General features: G+C 30.3%; 7 protein-coding genes and 1 pseudogene across 8 annotated transcripts, besides 4 other annotated features; 2 read left to right on the top strand and 6 right to left on the bottom strand.

Moving 5' to 3' along the window:
- Nucleotides 1-628: 628 nt before the first annotated feature.
- Nucleotides 629-2,035, bottom strand: TVAGG3_0260980 (lung seven transmembrane receptor family; the record flags this gene model as incomplete). The annotated part of the gene is made up of 1 exon (XM_001326287.1): nt 629-2,026. The coding sequence occupies one exon, from the start codon at nt 2,024-2,026 to the stop codon at nt 629-631; it is 1,398 nt and encodes a 465-aa protein (XP_001326322.1).
- Nucleotides 2,036-2,173: 138 nt separating this feature from the next.
- On the top strand, nt 2,174-4,703 carry TVAGG3_0260970 (protein kinase protein; the record flags this gene model as incomplete). The annotated part of the gene is made up of 1 exon (XM_001326286.1): nt 2,174-4,687. One exon carries the CDS (start codon nt 2,174-2,176, stop codon nt 4,685-4,687), a length of 2,514 nt encoding a protein of 837 aa, XP_001326321.1.
- Nucleotides 4,704-5,542: 839 nt separating this feature from the next.
- Nucleotides 5,543-5,669: a mobile genetic element.
- A 2,387-nt stretch (nt 5,670-8,056) lies between these two features.
- Nucleotides 8,057-8,084: a terminal%2Cinverted (terminal inverted repeat of Mariner transposon ID:TVAGG3_0260940).
- Nucleotides 8,057-9,360: a mobile genetic element.
- TVAGG3_0260950 lies at nt 8,137-9,264 on the bottom strand (annotated as a pseudogene). Its single transcript has one exon. A coding segment is annotated over exon 1 (1,128 nt).
- Nucleotides 9,333-9,360: a terminal%2Cinverted (terminal inverted repeat of Mariner transposon ID:TVAGG3_0260940).
- Nucleotides 9,361-9,435: 75 nt separating this feature from the next.
- On the top strand, nt 9,436-9,891 carry TVAGG3_0260930 (protein ubiquitination; the record flags this gene model as incomplete). Its single annotated transcript, XM_001326284.1, has 1 exon — nt 9,436-9,891. One exon carries the CDS (start codon nt 9,436-9,438, stop codon nt 9,889-9,891), a length of 456 nt encoding a protein of 151 aa, XP_001326319.1.
- A 2,380-nt stretch (nt 9,892-12,271) lies between these two features.
- On the bottom strand, nt 12,272-12,589 carry TVAGG3_0260920 (protein ubiquitination; the record flags this gene model as incomplete). Its single annotated transcript, XM_001326283.1, has 1 exon — nt 12,272-12,589. One exon carries the CDS (start codon nt 12,587-12,589, stop codon nt 12,272-12,274), a length of 318 nt encoding a protein of 105 aa, XP_001326318.1.
- A 15-nt stretch (nt 12,590-12,604) lies between these two features.
- Nucleotides 12,605-12,820, bottom strand: TVAGG3_0260910 (protein of unknown function (DUF3447); the record flags this gene model as incomplete). The annotated part of the gene is made up of 1 exon (XM_001326282.1): nt 12,605-12,820. The coding sequence occupies one exon, from the start codon at nt 12,818-12,820 to the stop codon at nt 12,605-12,607; it is 216 nt and encodes a 71-aa protein (XP_001326317.1).
- Nucleotides 12,821-12,828: 8 nt separating this feature from the next.
- On the bottom strand, nt 12,829-13,239 carry TVAGG3_0260900 (protein of unknown function (DUF3447); the record flags this gene model as incomplete). Its single annotated transcript, XM_001326281.1, has 1 exon — nt 12,829-13,239. The coding sequence occupies one exon, from the start codon at nt 13,237-13,239 to the stop codon at nt 12,829-12,831; it is 411 nt and encodes a 136-aa protein (XP_001326316.1).
- Nucleotides 13,240-14,006: 767 nt separating this feature from the next.
- TVAGG3_0260890 (RNA polymerase II transcription regulator recruiting protein) lies at nt 14,007-14,660 on the bottom strand (the record flags this gene model as incomplete). Its single annotated transcript, XM_001326280.1, has 1 exon — nt 14,103-14,639. The coding sequence occupies one exon, from the start codon at nt 14,637-14,639 to the stop codon at nt 14,103-14,105; it is 537 nt and encodes a 178-aa protein (XP_001326315.1).
- Nucleotides 14,661-16,195: the final 1,535 nt, after the last annotated feature.

The raw sequence follows: 16,195 nt of genomic DNA, 5'->3' as shown, positions 1-16,195 counted from the left end.
TGGAAGAAGCAACAAATCTCGAGAACAATTACTTCTCTCTTAATTGGATAATCTATTAAAAAATGCTTTGATATTTCAAACATAAAACAAATAGTTATCTCATTCTTAGAAGAACAGTTGATTTTCAAACCTGCTGCTAATGAACAAATTAGACAGTCAGATCTCTCCTAATCACATTTATGCCCTACTATCAGGCTTTCTGAACACTTGAATAGCGGTTTCCAAAAATGATGAAGAGTTTCCCAATTTTCAATATGGTAAATCATTAATCATGCACGAAGTCATGAATTTAAATTGAAGTCAGATGGGCGTAAATACACAATGAAATACTCTCAAATAATATATATATATTTCAATCTTTGTCCCTATTGCATTAGGAAAAAATGAAATTATCTAGCATACGATTATTTTTGATTCAAATGCTGTTCGGTACTAAAAGCAAAAATAATCATATATAATAGAGCATTACGCTTTTATGACATTTTTTGGGTCGCTTCGCGTACCTAACAAAACGTCGGAAAAGTGTTAATTTTACTGTAATAAGTATTAGTATGAATATTTTTAAATTTTATTTTATCAATGAAAAAAATATATTGAAGATAAGATATATACAATAAAAAATACCAAGTTATGGTTGTTGTTGCTGTTGTTGGTCAGCGTATGATCCTGGAGCAATCTCTATCTCTTCAACTCCGTCTGGAGATTCGAGGCTGATCTGTTTCGGTCCTTCAGTTACTTCTGGCTGCGAAGGAAGTGTCATTCCTGGACTCCACTGAGTTCCTTGGCCCGGAGTGAAGTTTGCACCGGCATTTTCGATATCTGCAAGTGAAAACTCTTCGGTTGGACCATTGGTGTCATTAATTGATGTATAACCATTTGCATATTGGTTACGGATGAAGAAAATAGAAAGAATTCCAATCATGAAATATGATTCAAACAAATATGAAAGTAAATCTGGAATCCATAAGCCCATGTCAACAAACATTCGAACAATAAGGTATATAATAACCATTGCAACACATGAAATCAAGAAACCGCTGTAAAATTGGTACATTCTCTTCTTATGCTGAATTGGAGTCGTTGTTGGGTCTATTCCATGCTGTTGTATAACAAGCATGTATGCAATCATCATGTGGTTCAGTTTATTGATGGAAACAATAAGATTATGCATGTATAATGCGGTAAAAACTAAGCCGATCAATAGAACGATGGCCTGAACAATAAAAGTGAAGTTTGTGTATATAATAAGGATAAAACATGCGACGGCGCAAGCGGAGTAGATAAATGCGAGGAAAAATTCACAAAGTTTGATTGTATCAACGAGAATGCACCAGCCTTTGGCTGCAAGTAATATTGTAGAGAAGACAATGACGTATTTGATGATTAAAGTGATGAAATAGAATATACTTGCTCCAAGTGGGCTTTCTGAACGTTTGTAGGCAGAGATATACCCGGTATAGGCAATAGCACTTATTACCATGGCCGATAATGTAGCTGTAAAACAATAATGTATATAAATCTGAACTTTGAAATTAATGAACCAATTAATAAGCCAAATAATGAGAACAAGACCCATGATTGCGGCCATAATTGGTAAAACTGTAAACAAAGGATCGTATCTGGAGTCAATCCAAGAATTTGGATTTTTGAAGTGGCAAGAAACTTCTACGACAAATGAATCAGCGTTACAACCATAGAAGAACTGATAGTAAATGGCTTTATGAACAACTGTACCTGTAAATGTTGCTGTTTTTGAAGTATTTGAAAATTCATAAATTTCTTGGTAATCTGAGAAATTTGGATGGTCTCCATTAATGCATGTTGATCTATACGAATCTTCGGTTATGGCATTATATGCAGCTTCAGTAAGAAGTCCAACCATTAATCGATCAATCGAAGAAGAAGTAACTGTAACGTTGAATGTTGCACCAGCATTAAGACCTGCAGTTATTAATGGAATAGCTAAATGATTCTTCGTTGATAATTTATAGGAACCCTTAAAAGTCAGAAGGAATAACGATAGCATAATTTTTTATATTGGCACTTTTGGATGTAAATTTTGGAAAAACTGACGATTTTGAGATAAAACCTTAAAAATAAGAAAAATCTTTTAAATAAGATGACCAAGATGAACTTTCAAAATTTTTATAAAAATCTTCCAAAAAAATATTATATGAAATACGAAAGTGAATATTTAAAGCAACTTAAGCAAGAACTACCTAATTTCATAGTCAAACTGAGGGATTTTGATATAAAGGCTGAAATGGGACCTACTAATTCCGGTGTATTGTTCTTCGCTGTTGAAAAAACAACAAATCGGAACGTTATCATCCGAAAAATATCAAAAAACAAGGAGAGTGAAGATAAATTGCGTCGTTTTAATCTAGAAGTTCGAGCTCTCGCACGATGTAACTCAATTTGCGTGAACAAATTAATCGGATATACAATTTTTCAACCATATTCAATCATTACTGAATATCAACCAAATAAAACAGTAGACACTTTCATCTATTCTATAAACCCTTGTAGAAAAGCATGTATTATCGGTACATATCAAACAAAAATTGCAATTGGTATTGCGTGGGGATTAATGCATATACATTCAAAGGGGATCATTCATAGAGATTTGTGCGTTAATAATATACTTTTAGATCAAGACTTTGTTCCGAAAATTATTGGATTCGGAATTGCCCAATTTATTGATAGTTTGCAATCAAACACAAAGAAAATAGATGTTACTGCATATACAGCCCCTGAAGTTGCCCTAGGAAATGAATATGGAGTTCAATCTGAAATGTATTCATATGGATTACTTCTTTATGAACTTTCAGAAATGGAAAAGCCATTTAAAGATCTTTCTCCACAAAAAATTATTGATCTTGTCATAAAAGGAGGTAGAAGACCCGAATTAACCAAAAAAAAACCAGAAAATCTTAAAAATTTCATTGAAAAATGTTGGTCCGAGAATCCCCACAGAAGGCCATCTATTGAAGAAGCTTTTAAAGAGTTTTCTTCTCATAAAATTCAATTTCCACTTACAGATCAAGCTAAAATTGATGAATTCGTTAAAATTCTAAGGGAAGAACAGCCATTTATGGAACCCATTAATAGCTCAGCGCTTGAAGCTAGTGAATTCATCAAATCTAACCTTTCTGATCTAATAGTAGGAACAGACTCATCAACTTTTGTTGATTTCATAATGAATACAGATAATATTAATGATGATACCGTTATCCTTCCTGAAAACGAAAAGATTTCTCCAACTTTAAATTTTCCAAAGCCAATTGACTTCAAAAATAACTTCATGGAGATGATTGGAGCTTTGAAAACTTCTACTATTGATAATTTAGTTGAAAATTCTTTCCCTCTCGCTCAATTAATTTATGAAAACCAAGATCCAGACCAAATCGACTTTAGCATCCAAACTGTAATCAATCTCATCAGAAGCAACAAAGATTACATATATTATTTTGATTGCGCAGGTTTATTTACTTGTTTTAAGGAAATCACCGATGAAATTGCTGATTCTGTCTTCAAATTATATTCTTATCCATTCATGTTGTATCCACAGATCTTTACTGACAAGAATTCATATTTTATTTCTCAATTATTAAATTTGAGACCTCAAAAAGTGCTTTTTCTTTATTCCCACTACATCCTGAGCTTTGATTCGATCGAAAATCCATGGCCGGTCATTGATGTCCTCGTAATTAGTTATCAAAACTTAATTAACGATGAAAATGCAGTTTATCTCCTTAGAATCCTTTATTTCATGCTTACAAAGTATCCTCTATATAATGAAGGCAGATATAATGACGCAATTCCTGTTTTTCTTGATTGTATGAAGTCATCAAATATAAATGTCCTAAGGGAAGCTTATACTGGGTATATTAATATTTCTCAGGACTTTTCCAACATTGACTTGCAGCTTTTAATTCAATATTTCGAAACAGATCTTTGGGATTTAGTTATTTCCATTTTACTTCGACTTTATTACGATAAATATGAGATCTATGTTCCTAAAATAATCAATGAAACCATTTTCCATTGTAATGAAAGCATTTCTTGTTGGACATTGCTTTTAACTATCTCAAAACACCCAGAAAACCATAAAATCTTTGTCCAAGATCCATCTTGGATGGAATTTTCGGATGGATATCCATCTGAATCGTTGAAATTATTTTTAATAATTTTCAAAAATCATGAATTTCGTCAGAAGCTCTGTGAATCAGAATATTTCCCAATATTCATTTTAGGGTTAGCTGAAAGTGAGAATGATGCTCATTACAAGGCAATTCCTTCGATTTTGACACGGATTAAATTAGATTCGAGCATTATTCTGTCATTTCATGAGAACGGAGTAATTTCTCAGATAATCAAAAGAGGTATCTTCTCAAATGACTCCGAAATCAACAAAAGCTGTTTAATTTGCGTCGATTCACTCTGTAGATTCAATTTCTATCCAGAATTCACTGATATTATCCAGCCTCTTATTCAGTTCTTGCGATATCCACAGTTGTTTGGGTATTCTGTCCATATAATTGTCTCATTAAGTTATCATAGGGAAATTTGCAGAATTTTTGCTGCAAAAGGATTTGAAAATTACTTCAAAAGACTTAAAGGAACACACGAATATGAGAATTTGTGTGAAATATTCCTTTCTAATTCAAAAATCGCTAATAGATGATAATTTTATTATTTTCTTATTTGTTTGTAATATAAATATGTGTGTTTAATTGATAACTATCATGGGAGAAAATTTTATCAACAATACAACACTATTTTCTAGAAAAGAGAAACTAATTTTGTGAAACACGTCTTGACAATGAATAACAACTAGTATAGAAGCTCAACTTCAAATTGTATATGATTTCATAAAAATCAACAAATTCTAAAGAATTATTCTGCATTTTTCGTCTAAAAGTATTCGAGTTAGAATCAAAAATGGATTTAGAGTCCGACAGCTATTAACCGAAGAAGATGCTGAATTTAACCGGAAATTGCAGAATGTGAAATAAGAATTCTCTGACATACGATTATTTTTGATTCAAATGCTGTTCGGCATTAAAAGCAAAAATAATCGTATACATGAGAATTACACTTTTCCGACATTTTTGGGTCGCGTCGTGCCGCTGACAAAACGTCGGAAAAGTGTAAATTTCAACAATTTATTCGTTATTTTTATGCTCTGCATAATAAAGAGCAATTTATCTATTTTTTTCCTTTACATTGATTTTTATCCCATCTGAAATAAGAAGCTAAACAGTGTCTGTGATATTACTTTCTGCTGCATAACGAAGGGCTGTTTCCTCATTACGAATTTTTCATTGACATATGAATCAAGTGCAATGAAATATTTACAATGTGATGGAATACCAAAATGCGCTGGATAAACAAAACATTTGTAAATCTCATTTGTTTCAAGTATTACTTTGTATAGCGATTGCTATATGTAATGACATTTAAAATGTCCTTGATATATTTGATGGAAACATCTCTTTGAATTAGTCAATTCTTTTTTGATCATTTTGCATATCAAGTTTAAGGGTGCACTTGCGCACCTATGACATGGCTTTCAATTCAGGTGTTTAAGGTTAATTTTCAATTACGCTTCACACCGATTGTCAAAAATTTGAATTAAAGTCAGATGGGCGAAAGTGCACCCTTAAATCTTTGTCATTTCCTGTTTTTAGCTGATACAATGCAATATATGAGTCGATGTGAGATTTATAGATATCTCTGAGTTTGCTGTATTTACTTCGATGAATGTCTTGATCGGTCATAAAAATTTAAAAGTTCTAAATATATATCTTTGCCGAATAAAATATCTTTGTAATTTATTATGAGAGAAAATAAAGACTAAAGGGGATAAGTTGAAAGATTCCGAGGAAAAGCATTCCAGTAGTACGAAGCTAGTTATTTTGTTTTTTGGATATTTTTCAGTATATTCCTTTATTTTAATCGGGATTTAAATTTTGCATTTTTCATTTTTTGAATTTTTGGAGAATTAAATGGGAAAATATATGATATAACTTAACGCAAATAAGTGTATGTTATTAATATATAAATATTTTTAAAGAGTCGTGATTAAATATTTTCAAATTTTTACTTTTTCAATATCCCTGAGATCAAAAATTTGATTATAACTGAGTCAAATATTAGCATTTGTCCATCATAGTATCACCATTATAAAGGCTCTTTGATATCCTATACTTCCATATCAGTGTTGGTCTCTATTGTATTTCAAATAGTTCTATAATTTGAAAAAATTTCTCCATATTGAGTTGCAAAAGGCTCTTTGATTTTAAAAACTTTTTTGTTGATATGTAATAAGCAAAAAATTTCTAAATAATCGTCGAAGACTGTAGCAAATTGAGAGGACAGACCTAATCGTACTTTTGTATCTGACCATGGATATAGATAGTATAATATATTGTCACACCAAATTTCATAGTTAGAAATTTTTGGGATCAAAATTCGAAATGACTAGTCAAATTGTTCAGCAGTGTCACTTTTCATAAAATCGAAAATTTTTCGACTAGTCATTATCAAATCACTTTCTCATGATGTTTAATAATAACAATCAAGCTCGTTTTAGTGAAACTGATTCTAATGGCATTTTCAGAGCTCTTGTTGATGATAACGAAGAAGAATTGGCTTCGATAATTTCAAAATATACAAATGAAAACATTCAACTTTGTAAACCAACTGATTACAAATATCCAAATAAATTATTTGGATACAGAGTGTATCCAATACATGTTGCAGCGTTTTTTGGCGCTGAAAAATGTTATAATTATCTTTTTAATATTGGTGCCGAAGAATCTTTAGATATTTGTTATTATGCTGCAGCTGGTGGTGAAGTTTCCATTCTTCACAAATTCTCAGATTTTCAAGAAATTGCAATAGGATGGTCCTTATATAATCCAATGGGAGTTGCAATTCAATATGGGAATCTTGATTGCGTCAAGTATATGTGGTCGAAAGGCGTTGATTTTTCAGAAAATGAAGGCTATGTTATTGATGCTTGTGGATCTGGTTTCATTGATGTTGTCGAATTCATCTACAGCCAATGTCCCAATTTTGCCAGAATTGTTAAAGCTCACCCCGAAGCATTAATTCGAGCTGTGAAAAGCGGATCAGTTGATGTTGTCAACTTCCTCATCAAAATGAATGTTAATCTCGATAAAACGTCAGATGCCGGTCTGTCTGCTCTTGTTATTGCAGCCAGATCAGGATCACTCTCATGTGTGAAATCTCTAGTCGAAGCTGGTGTATTATTTAATCTTTCGCGCAGAAAATACAACTGTTTTGTTGAAGCTGCAACACAAGGACATTTAGATATCGTTAAATATTTATTGGATAAAGGTGTTAGAATCGATATAGTAACAAGTGATGGCTATGATGCACTTTCATGTGCTGTTCTTATGAGAAGAGACTCAGTTGTTCAATATTTGTTGATGAAAGGTTCTTCAAAAATGTCAAAGAAAGATTTACTTCCAAAAACTTCTCCAGCAATTTTCGATATAATCATTAATCACTTTCAAATCAAGATTGAAATAAATTCAGTCTTAGAAGATTGTCTTAAGGAACCCTGCAATTTCTCGTTGGTTAATCACATATTTGAAAAATACATCAGTTTTAATGATGTTCCAGAAAATATTTCCAAAAAAATTTTTGACACAGACTATTTACATCCAAAAGATGGTTTCCTTAGCAAATTATGCAAAACAAAAGGATTTATATCAGATTTATCTTGTGAAGAAAAGACTCCATTCAAATACATTCGGAATAAGAAACAATTTAATTTAATTCTCAGTTGCGGATTCAAACTTTCACAAGAAATTATCGTAAAAAATAGGTTGATTGAGATGTTGAGTGGTTCACATTATCTGATAGAATGTGCTATAAAACTTCTAGAAGATGTTAATGACATAGAATTGTTAGACAAAAATTATATAATTACATGGTTCATTAACAATTACGAACCCGAACATAAAGAATTCCACGATATTTTTATGGGAAGATTCAAAAATCATCTCAAAGGCATCAAATATAGGGTGTCCAAAGGTGTGTTTAGCACAAACCTGAATACTGCGAATAGAAATAAACAAGTTACATATATATAAAGTTTATTTAAATATAATCACCATTGGATTCAATCACGCGTTCGCAGCGATCGATCCAGGCTTGAAAGACACGCTTTAAATCATCATGAGAAAATTGCTCAAATTGCTCTCTTACAAAATTTTCAAGATCATCTGGACTCGCGAATTCGCGTCCTTCAGCTCTCTTTTTTAGCGTGCCGAATAAATAAAAGTCAGAGGGTGCAATATCAGGTGAATAAATTGGGTTTGGAACAACTTTGACATTGTTTTCCAACAAGTAATTCATTACCTTATGACTTTTGTGAACTCTTGAATTATCAAAATGAATTGCAAACTTTTGTTTTTGTTGTTTGGATTTCTCAAACTCATCAGAATTGATAATTTGAGTAAGAACATTGTCAATTAGATACTGAGCATTCATCGTATTAGGTTTTTGAAGAATATCAATTGCGATGATGCCATTCACGCCCCAAAAAACCGACAACATCATCATTGGTGTGTCAATTTTTTTCTTCGGGAATGTTTGCGGATTTTCATCCTTCGGGATCCACATGATTTTGGCTTATGTTGCATATTGAAACCAAGACTCGTCCCCTGTTACTAAAAAGCGAAACTTCTTGGATTGATACGCACCCAATATAGAGAGGAGCTCTTTCGAAGATTGGACTCTAGATTTTTTTTGAACTGAATTAAGGTTGTGCGGAACCCAACGTGTATACGCTAGTTTGTAGTTCAAATAATTGTGCAGATAATAACTGACTGTTGTACGTGGTATCTTTGTCATCTCCTCTATCCTTCTGAGTGATGCTCTTGGGTCTTCATCTAGCGCTTGAAGAATTGCTTTGATTTTTCTTTGATCCGGCGATTTTTTGTCAATTTTTATGATGGGCGCCTTTTTGTTCATGAAGTGATACATCCTAACATGATACGTTACAGTGGAATAGCTAGGAGCATCCATACCGAAGCATTTTACCAATGTCTCGTAGATTTTTTTACAGTCTTTGCATTTTTTTGCAAGAGCGAGGATGTTTTCTTTATGATTCATTAAAAAAATGAAAAAAATCCCGCCAAAATTTCCCGCGAAACCGCCTCTTGTCTCAAAATTCATTTTATATTCCGGCATGGCGCCAAAATACAACTTACTCATCATATACATATATTCATATTTTTTATTATATATTTATAATCAGCATATATCTCCTTTAATAGTCTCATATAGAGCGCTGTGCTAAACGCACCTTTGGACACCCTATATTTGCGCACTTGGATGAATAATGGTAACATCCTATTTTTAGAATATCCATACTTTGAAATGATTTTTAATGCAATGGATAAGAGCGAAAGACAACATGTAATCGAAATCATCAGCGAGTATTTCGATTTAAAGTATTTGGACAAGTATGAGTACATGTATAATAAAGGTTGTGATCTTAGTTTTATTGATAAAGATGGAAACTCTATGCTTAGCAAAATCGAAGGAAATGTTGATTATTCATATGATATTTGTAAAAAAGCTATTGATTTATTTGTCAAAGCTGGTTGTGATGTCAATCATAGGGATAAATATGGAAACACGCCAATCATTTCTTCTGCTAAAAATTACAAGACTAATGCTAATTGTATCACAATTTTATTGGAGTATGGAGCAGATCCAAATGCCGAAAATTTAGATGGTTTCACTGCTTTGCATCAATGTCGAAATATATACAATTTAAAAATTCTCATTGATAATGGAGCTGATCCGAATAAAAAGTCAAAAAAATGGAGTTACACCACTTTGTAGTCAATTGCGTGATCGTAGATTCAATAATGCAATTTATCTAATACAGCATGGAGCAAATGTCAATGAACTTCCTGAGGAAATTGAATATTGGATACAGTCACTCAAAAATGATAATGCCAATCACAAAAATAAATATATCGAAGAATTGATTGATTTATTCACTTCATATCATTAAACATATTATATATTATATATCGTTTTAAATATTTATCTATTATTAGTTAATGATTTTTAAGCTATATAGTTTTAAAATTCAAATTTTACATGGAGTGCAAAAAAACGTGCAAAAACGATTATTTTGCATTCAAACTTCACGTTTTTTGCATATTGGAAAAAATTTGGAGTTTTTTTTTATAAAAAAATCAAATACATAAGGTGGCCGATTCTGGTGGGAAAGTGCTGGGAAACGTTCCCCGAGGTAATAAAATCTGGTTTTTATGGTAATAAATTTTTTTTCATTTTTTCATTTTCAAAATATTTTTGGAGAAGAAAAAGTTGTTTCCCAGATGATTTGATAATGGATTATGTTTCTACTATTCATATAGGAGCATACTATCCTGTATTCATCCAATTCCCATACCTTCTGGTATCACCACATCTGTGATTCTTTCACCAGATTTTCCTCTCAATTTTTTTACAAAATCTCTCAATTTCTTTACAAAAGTTCTCAATTTTCACAATACCTCATCCAAAATCTGGGGAAAAACATACGTGTTCCTCATATACTTGGGATACACCGAACTTCTCGGGCAATGGATCATCATATGATATCAATGCGAATTTCACAGTAATAATGATTTTCCATCAGATTCAGTATCCTGTGATTGAATGGGAAAGATTTGAACAAATAGTCAACAATGAATCTAATGTAATTCTTGGTATACAGCATAAACACTTAAGATCAATTGTTTACCTTCAGATATTTTAAACCCAGATTCGAAAAAAACTCATCAACTTACATTTATACAAAGAATTTCATCCATATTTTAAATATTATGCATGTTCTATCATTACCAAAGGTTTAAATTAATTGAATTAGAGCAAACTATTTTTATTATTAGTAAATTTACTTCGCTAACTGCATATATCATTTTTTTATTACTTCAAACAAAACTGTACTTACAGATTTAAAAAATTGAGCAAATCAAATTATATTTAAATTTCAATATTTGAATAATACCATTTTAATTAAATAACTTAGGTGCTTTTTCAAAATAATACTGATTCCAAAACTTTAATATCTTAATAAAATGAAATTTGATCCACTTTAAAAAACTGTAATATTTGAAGTGAAAAATTGGTAGATAATGTATAAATTATTAAACTATTTGGTTTATAAAGTTATTAAATTATTTGAATAAAATTTCGAAATACCAAGAGGAAATCAATGAATAAAGAATAAAAAAACAGAAAGAGAAGGAGAAAATAAAAGGAAAAAGGAGAAAAGGAAAGAAAAAGGAAAAATAATATAGGGCATATTTCATAAATGGCGACATTAACTTTGTGATGTTCATGGCCGGAGGCGGCGACGCGCCCGAAGGGCTAGCGCTGCCGCCGGAGGCCCGATTTTTTTACAAAAATTATTTTTTCGCCACTGGCTTTTCCCAGATTTTGGGTTTATCAACCAGAAACGACCACCTTAAAATACACTAATAAAGTATAGCAACAATTGCATATGCAAAAAATATAAAAGAAAAAATACATACATCTTTTGACTACTTTACGCGGATATATTTTTAAATGCATAAACAATGGATTCAATGCATCAATTCTGTTGATAAATTATGACAATCCTTGATAATTTTTGGATGATAGTTCTCATTATGGATTTCACAAATAGACATATAAGGACTGCAATAAAGGTAACAAGTGTATATTTCCCATATAGAACTGAAATAATTTGATAAAAGATTACTTTGAAAATTCTTCGAGACAAAAAAAATTAAATTAAATTGCTACTACATTCTCTAAAAGTGATGTTGTTTGAAATTTATTGATTTATGTCCAATTCAAATGTTTTTGAAAACAAGTACAGGATGAGCTATTACATGTTTTAATGAGAAAGAAAATTACAATTTGTTTTTGACTTCATATTTTCATAGAGAAGATTGTTACATCAGTCCAAAAATCCTTTCAATTAAAGCAAGAAGTATTTTTAGATTTGCTTTAATAGCATCATAATTTCTTCACAATTTTCATTCTACTTCACGCGCGGTTTCTCCTCCTATATTCTTTTGATTGATGTTTATACCTTGTGAAATAAGAATTTCGGCAGTTTTTTACAATTATTGCACACTGCTTAAATGACAGCTGTTTCTCAATCATGACTCTCTTTATTGGCATTAACACCATATGAAATAAGAACTTCGACTGTTTTTTACTATTTCCATGCTGCATAACGAAGAGCAGTTTCTTCATTTCGAACTTTTTCATTGATATTTGCATCATGTGATAGGAAACTTTTTTTGAAGGATGGGATACCAAGCATTGCTGAATAAATAAAACATTTGTTAATATCATTTATTTGATCAAAATAAACAAAAAATGATTCAAGATTGTTAAATTTTCTGCAGTAATTTGAATCGATCTCTGTATTGTATTCATTCATCAAGAATGTAACAAAATCAAGGTTGTGTGAAATAATAGCATATCTCATGCATTCATTATTTGGAGTTTTATATTTCAAACATTCACTCATGATCTCTTTGTTTCTTCACAAAAATGAGAATTTTAGACATTTTTGAGTTATTTCTGAGTTAAATTTTGTTCTTAATAATTTGAAACAATAAACTGCTCCATGATAACAACATAATTCAAGTAATGAATATCCTTTATCAGAATATGGATATAAATAACTTTTAAGTTTTTGATCTTTATCAAATTCATCGCTTTCTGAGAATGGGATGAATTTTTCTAAGTCATCTTCCATAACGCCTTTTAAGTTGTGTTTTCTGAATGTAGGTTGAAATTTACTAATTTCATATTTTTGTAAGCGTCAGAATAGTCTAATTTAATTCCATATTCTTTATAAAACATGTATTTAGGAATATCTTCAATGTCGGGTACATTTGTTACATGATAGTCATCAGTGATGAATTTTGCAAGTTTCAAGTATGACTTTGTATAGCGGTTGTTATACTTAATGACATTTAAAATATCCTTGATAATAATTTTGAGGAAATATCTCTTTGAATCAATCAATTCTGTTTTGATCATTTTGTAAATCGAGTTAAAATCTTCGTCATTTCCTGTTTTTAGCTGATACAAGGCAATATATGAGTCAATGTGGTATTTATAGATATCTCTGAGTTCGCTGTATTTACTTCGATGAATGTCTTGATCGGTCATAAAAATTTAAAAGTTCTAAATAAGGTCGCCAAAAAAAGTGCGGAAATTAAAAACCGCAGTTTGAGTACTTTCTGAGAGTCTGTTCGTCAGAAAGTATACATTTGTAAATTTTCTGACACTAAAAAAATTTTTGTCCTTTCAAAGTTTTTGACGATGTCAAAAAGTATTCATCGAGGTTCTCAATTTTCCTCTCAAACGGCGGTTTTTTAAAAACCCTCAATTTCTTATCGACCTTATATCTTTGCCGAATAAAATATCTTTGTGATTCTCATTATGAGAAAAACAATTCAGTATTTCGAAGCTAATTATTTTGTTTTTGGAATGTATTCAGTAAGGTGAGTTAAGTGAACTGCATGTAGTCTAATTTTGATCGGGAAATAAATTTTGAATTTTTCATTATTTGAATTTTTGGTGATTTAGATGGGAAAATATACAATATAACTTAACGCAAATAAGTTCATGTTATTAGTATAAAAATAATTAAAAAGATTAATTTTTTTGCATTAAGTTAATTTGAAGATGATGGCATGGATCGTCTATTTCTTTAAAATCCAGGTGATTTATCACATGTTCCTATAATGTCATCATTCTGTTGATTTTTTTACAGAATTTTAATATCCAACATTTAATCATTTGAAATTCACTTCAATTAACATTTTCATGTCATTTTATAGAATATTTTGTAAATTAAAACGCCTTAAAGCAAAAATTAAAAATAAAATTATCTATTATTTTATTTTTATATGAAATACTGAAATTCTAAATGGAAAATACTGAGAATATTTATATATTACTCAATTTTCGTTAATAATTTATTCAAATCAAACGAATAAGATACTAAGTAGGTAAATTAGTTGCTACAATTAAAACTCTAATGGGAAGTTTGAGCTGAATGTATCTTCATAATCAAAGGAAAAGTCATCAAAAGAATGGTCAGATGATTCAGGTGAAGAAACAATAGTAAATTCCTCTGGTACTAATTGTTTGTTTGTATCTTCCTGATGAACATAAATATTATCCTTTGAAATCATTGTTGCTTTCTTTATTTCTTTTTTGATCTTACGTAAAAGAACATGGCATCTATTTTTAACAGCAATGCCTGTTCTGTTAGTAAAAAACTTCGAAATTGCACTCCATTTAGATCCAAACTCATTATATTTATTCATTAGCAAATGATCGTCTTCAGGCGTCCATGTTTCATGAGATATATTAGGTGCAAGATATGTTTTGTATCTTTCTCTGCATTGTCTTGTTGTTTTATTGCCCATACAAATGGAAACTTCGAACCATTTATTCGTTCCTAACTTGTCAACATAATATAATAACTTTTTATCATCCTCTGGGGTGAACTTAGCTTTGCATCGTGTTGATAGCATGTTTGAGTTGGATCCCGTATCCATAATTATGATTTTTAAATTATTTCTATGACTTTATTTAAAATTGAATACAATTTACCCAATGCTCACAAAATTGAGAAAGATGAAAAAGTGAAAATGTATGAGGAAAATATTTTAGAATTGTACGATAAACTTTACAATAACGGATCTCATATCAATTATATTGAGTGTGAGATCTAGAAAAATTTACAATCAATGCCTCTCAAAGTGACGATTTCATATAAATTCAATATGAAATGTAGCTATTAATATATTAAATTTGTTCATTATAAAAAGAAATCGTGTAAATTTTTGACAACCAATCAAAAAATTTTTCCTCCGACATCATTTATGAGAAAAATAATTGGTCTGTATGGCATTAGAAATGAATGGGAGTAACAAGAAAAGGAGCAGAATCATCATTTATTTATAATTTGAAAAAAATGTAAATCGAAATTAGGTATTAATTTAATAAAATATGGTGAGTATATCCCATACACTTACAAACATAATCATATGATACCAAACTTCATATATTTTATATTTTTGGGATGTATATTCAAAATATAAATTAACAATTAAGACCAACAAAAGAAGTTTTGCTGCAATTACAATGTTTCTACATATTACAATATGAATCCTTTTGCGATCAGCTCCTTTTATAAAAAAAAAAATCAAATCAAATTCTCAGTGGAAATTCAAATTGAATGCTAGAAAAAATCACTCTGTCTATTCTTTTGATATCATAATATAAGGGTTTCGTTTTGCTAAAATTGTCACTTTTATAGCATATTTGTTTTTGGATGTTTTGCGAAACCAAAAAAAAAAAAACTATGATATACAATGTGTGTGTAAAGAAAATACTTTATTTACTAGTTAAAAAATCATTTGGTATTGATCAAGTTATTTTTTCTGGATAAGATATTATATGGATAATTGGATAGAAAATACAATTATATAATCTTGTACCTGGTTTAATTAAGCTAATTGTCATCAGAAACTTGTAATTTTTATGAATTTCAGATTTTCTTTTTATTACTGCTTTTCTTAATAGGTCAAGTTCTTATTTACGTTATAAAGTATGATATTTACAAATATCAAGTTATCGTGTTTTTTGAGAAATTATGAGAAACAAACAAAAATGAAAAAGATAGGAATAGCAATGAATAGTGATGTGGGTATAGAAAATGTAAGAGATATGAATGCAAATCAATCAGTATTTAGGATATTGACCATAGATTTCGAAAAAAAAATGCTTCATATTGAGCGAAAACTATGATTATATTATAAGGCTGTCATTTAAAGCATAATGAAACTATTCCCTTTTCATTTTAATCGAATAAGATAGTAAAGATTTTTGAATTAGCTAGAAACTGATGAGATGTTTTCAAAAATCAGATTTTTAATCTCTATAATGCATAATTCACTCAATATCTCAATTTTGATATTGCGAGATATTTTTGCTATCGGTTTCGCAATTTTGACACAATAGCAAGAGGGTTCTATAAGCATTATTATCAACGTAGAGTCTGAATATCATATCAGAAAATGTCGCAAATCTGACATTTACCCGACCAAAT

The sequence above is a fragment of the Trichomonas vaginalis genome, chromosome V, assembly GCF_026262505.1.
Source record: "Trichomonas vaginalis G3 chromosome V, whole genome shotgun sequence".
Lineage (NCBI taxonomy): Eukaryota > Parabasalia > Trichomonadida > Trichomonadidae > Trichomonas > Trichomonas vaginalis.
The sequence above is the reverse complement of the archived record's forward strand: the minus strand, read 5'-3'. Positions and strand labels throughout refer to the sequence as shown.